This window comes from Apis dorsata, unplaced genomic scaffold (genome assembly GCF_000469605.1).
Source record: "Apis dorsata unplaced genomic scaffold, Apis dorsata 1.3 scaffold_547, whole genome shotgun sequence".
Classification (NCBI taxonomy): domain Eukaryota; kingdom Metazoa; phylum Arthropoda; class Insecta; order Hymenoptera; family Apidae; genus Apis; species Apis dorsata.
Genome location: NW_006263765.1, coordinates 74,656 through 78,670, shown reverse-complemented (window position 1 = coordinate 78,670; position 4,015 = coordinate 74,656). Strand labels below are relative to the sequence as shown.

Here is a 4,015-nt window from a genome sequence, read left to right as displayed (position 1 = left end):
CAAGCTTCTTCGCCGCCCACCCCACCCCCCCGTGTAAATGTTACGCGACGACCCTAATCCTTTTTTCGAGCAATGCATCGGGAAAGAATTTACGTTACGTTAGCAATTGTGTTGCTCTAATGCTGTATAGTATTGTGTATACATATATATATATATATTGGGTGTTGAAAAATAAATAAAAAAGGATCCCAGGAGATAAATTTTTTCAAGGGAAAATTTCGATCGAGGGTTGTGAAAAATTTTTAAATTTTTAGAAAAATTTAGAAGACCGTTGGAATTATATATTTGGAAACATCTTTGGCAATTGGCGATGCAAATATTGATTCATTCACGCGTGACGTTGTTTCATTAGTTTCGTTAGTTTGATGTTCATCGTGTAAAAACTCGGACGGAAAAAGGATTGATAAATTTCTTTTTTTATATTTTTTTATTTATTAACTATTTATGAAATTACACAATAGTGAGAGGGGGAAGCATATGATTTTATAAACGTTTGAAAAAAGAAAAAAAGGAAAGAATGTTTTTCTTTTTCAGAGAATTATTAAGTATTAATTCAGTAAATGCATACGCTTGTTACACAATACATGCACATATTAATTTGCTAAGTAAATGTATTCACAAGCGATGAAATTTAAACCTTATCTCTAAAAGCATACATTTTCCCTTAATTTATTAAAAGTAGTGTAAACTCAAATTCATCATTTAAATAGACGCTTTTATTATACAAATTACCATAACGTAGTACTATATTATTTTTAACAAATATTCTTAACAAACGAACTCATCTTTTTATTATTTCTACCTAGTCAAAATCTAGATCATTGGCGCAATCTCTAAATTACATTTCCCCATATAAGAGAATACCACGAAACGAAAAATCTCTTTACCAAAAATCTCTCATAAACACGCGTCTCTTAACCTAATCGCGAAACACGAATTCGTTAAAAAAGAAATTTCTTCCCTTCGCGCACGAGCCTCGTTTAATTATTTACCCTCCCCTGAGGAGAGGAGGTTACTTATTTTCGCGGAAGAAAGTCGGAGAGGGAGGGGGGGGGAGGGGGAGGGCGGAAGTCCGCGCTAAATTTTATCATGGAATTTACGCGCGTAAATCCTTGGCCCACCGTTATTAATCCTCCTCCACCGTTGCAAAATTAATCGCGGGACAATAAATAATTTAATAAGGTGTCAGGCGCACCAACACCGATAGCCTAAGTACATTACTTTCGAGATTCGATCCCTTCCCTTGCCCCGCCATTCTTGCGCTTCCAACCCCATCCCTCCTTCCCCCTCCCCCCTCCAGGCCGCGCCATTACTTAACAAGCTCTGCTTTATGGTTAAATATTGAACGAGGGAACGGCATCGTTACATCGTAATCCTAATCCCATTTCCAGCTTTACGCACTAAGGAAACTAATGCAAGGGCCGCCGACCACCCCGAAAGCGCCCCTGGGAAACAATTCGAGGCCGTTACAGGATCTTCATTACAGGACTATACGGACGAACATCGATTTTCGCAAGGTGAATTGACTTCTTCGTCTTCTCCCCGCACCTCTTCCGTGTGATTATTTTTCATTCGGTTAAATCGCGATCTACTGAAGTGAAGAGGGGGATGGGGAAGGGTGTTGCTCGATTGAGAGATCTTTACGATCGGTTTACGCCTGCTTGGAGTTCAAAATTAAATCGCGAAGGGATGTGTTTTTTTTTTTTTTTTTTCTTCTTTTTATCGACGAGAGATATACACGTGATTTATAAACGTAAGAATGCGATATGTTCGAAAAATTTGGAAATAAATTTAGAAATAAATATTGGTTGTGTAGTGAAGAGGGTTAAGATTATTTAGAGAAAATTGTAAAGTAGGTTTTTTTTTTTTTAATAATACGTATATTTAGTGTTTCGAAATTTACAATTAATTTAATATCAGAAAAATTATAATATAATCGAAAGGATAGAATTTTAATTAATTTTGAGAAAATCCAAAAATAAATAGCTTTCGTTATTTTTACAAGTTTTAACATTTGTGCAGTTAAATAAAATTTTTTCTTCTTTCTTTTTCTGTTGAACAGAGACCTGATGCGAAGTGTCCATCGATGGCCCAGGACATGCATTATAGAGGTAACCCAGGAAATTATCCAGGCTCGAGCAGCCCCGAAACTTCTTACATTTAGCGAAGGGATCGTCTCGATGAGAATCTGAAAAGATGACTTTTTCTTTCCAGCGAACACGTGGCAGGACGATGGCTCCCTCTCGCACAACGTCGTCTGAATCGCGGCCTCCAACGCAAGACCAGAGACATTTTCGGCTTTCAACGCGACAGGTTCACGCGGATATTTTCCTAAAACCGTTGTGCATAAGCTTGACATGGTCACGACAAAACTTCAGGGGACTCGATTCGTCCAATTGCAGACAATTCCAATTCGATCTTGCGAATCGTCGTGAGAGACGACTAAGATCGGAGGATAATAGGATTAAGAAAATTCTAATTAATTACACATTGTCCCGAATTTCGAGTTCTCAAAATTCTGTTTCGTTGTGATTTCGAAAATTGAGATAAATCGATAGGAAAATTTGAAACTCGCGTTGCGCGAAGGAAAAAAAATTTTCATTCTCTTCGTTTCAGGGACAAATTCGAGAAAATTCCAATAAATATTAGCGAAAGAACGCTGTCGCCGTCACGTGCAACAACTTGTTGAAATTAAATTTTCATTTTCTCCGTCAACAGTTATATTTTACCAGCTCTTAATTCGCAAAAACCTTGGATTCGTCCGATATTTTTTCGCAACATCCTCCATCAACAAAAAAGGAACACACAACAAGTTCGATACAAAAATTTCGATTCACTGTGCGAGATACGACGTAATCGATGCGATCGATGTGACGAAAATTATCGTCGATAATTAAGAAACAGGGAAACGAATCGATCGAAGGTGTTTCGAGGAGGCGGCGATTTGCCTCGTTTCCCCGGCAGCTGCATCCCCGTTCTTTGCGAAAGGGGTGGAAGATTCACGAGCTACGAGGGACGGGCACGGGTTCCAGAGGCGGCTCGTTTCTCGAGCTATCGCGACCGGACCGATTCTGACGGGGATGATAAGTGTGTTTGAGCGCAGCTGGAATTTGTATTTGTCGCTTGAACACCATCCGGAAATCGTTCTCGTCGTTCTTTCGAGGGAGGGAGGGAGGGAGACGCCTCGAAATCGAGGCGAGCGTGCAATGGAAATATTTCCTTGGATACTCGCCTCGACCGGTGTCCAACATCCTCTAATTGATCGTGTCTCCTCGTCGACGATTTAATCCAACGTATTTTTCTGGAACGAATTCTTTCTATCCGGTGGTTAGATTTGAAAGTAAGGAGACTTGCTGTTCGAAATGGTGATTTTCTTTTTTTTAAATTGATCTTTTTCAATTAAATAAAATTAAATAATAGATATTTGCACGAATTATTTTCAGTGACTTGGCTGTGGATTACGTGTGAATTTATGCGAAATCTAAATGTAAACGAAAATGGATTTCAAGAAATGAGGCAAGTTTCTTTTATTTTTGTTTGCTGGTAAAAATTTTTATAATCGAATAATTCATTGTTTTAATCAACGAATAAAATTTTCAATATTTCTAGCTTAATCATATATAATAATAAATTCATTGTTTAATTTTTCTAAAGTTGTATTTTATGAAACTGTTAATAACGTTATACGATATATTTTTATTACTATTAATTCGATAATTCTTTATCCGTATTATATGAATTTCAGTTACAAAGAAATCAGTCTCGTTACTTTTAGATCGGACACGCGATTACGATTCGAAAGGAAAACTTGAAATTCTTCTGGAAATTTCTGGAGATATTACCATACGGGGGAAAAGTTTGAGAAAAGTTTCTACAAGTAGTAAAACGATAGAAGATTTGCCATGATTGTATATATACGTGAACGTGATCGCTTTGCGAATCTACTAATCCGAACTTCTATAGTTTAACGCAGAAATCGCAGAATTATTTTTTAGCGAGATAAATCGAAATCTTT

The 4,015-nt window shown here is 37.3% G+C and overlaps 1 protein-coding gene and 1 long non-coding RNA gene across 5 annotated transcripts in view; both read left to right on the top strand.

Moving 5' to 3' along the window:
• Nucleotides 1-2,558, top strand: part of LOC102681961 (carbonic anhydrase-related protein 10-like) — a 189,527-nt gene extending 186,969 nt beyond the window's left edge. For 3 of the 4 annotated variants that reach the window (XM_031512988.1, XM_031512990.1, XM_031512992.1), the window contains 3 exons: nt 1,392-1,517; nt 2,063-2,111; nt 2,215-2,558. In XM_031512988.1, the coding sequence (XP_031368848.1) occupies nt 1,392-1,517; nt 2,063-2,070 (134 nt within the window). In that variant the 3' untranslated portion in view covers nt 2,071-2,111; nt 2,215-2,558. Of the gene's footprint in view, nt 1-1,391; nt 1,518-2,062; nt 2,112-2,196 lie in introns of all 4 variants that reach the window. The other variant, XM_031512989.1, reaches the window with a different exon arrangement.
• Nucleotides 2,559-2,864: 306 nt separating this feature from the next.
• On the top strand, nt 2,865-3,976 carry LOC116186274. The gene is made up of 2 exons (XR_004151238.1): nt 2,865-3,365; nt 3,444-3,976. It is a non-coding gene; the product is annotated as an uncharacterized LOC116186274 (long non-coding RNA).
• The last annotated feature ends 39 nt before the right edge of the window (nt 3,977-4,015 follow it).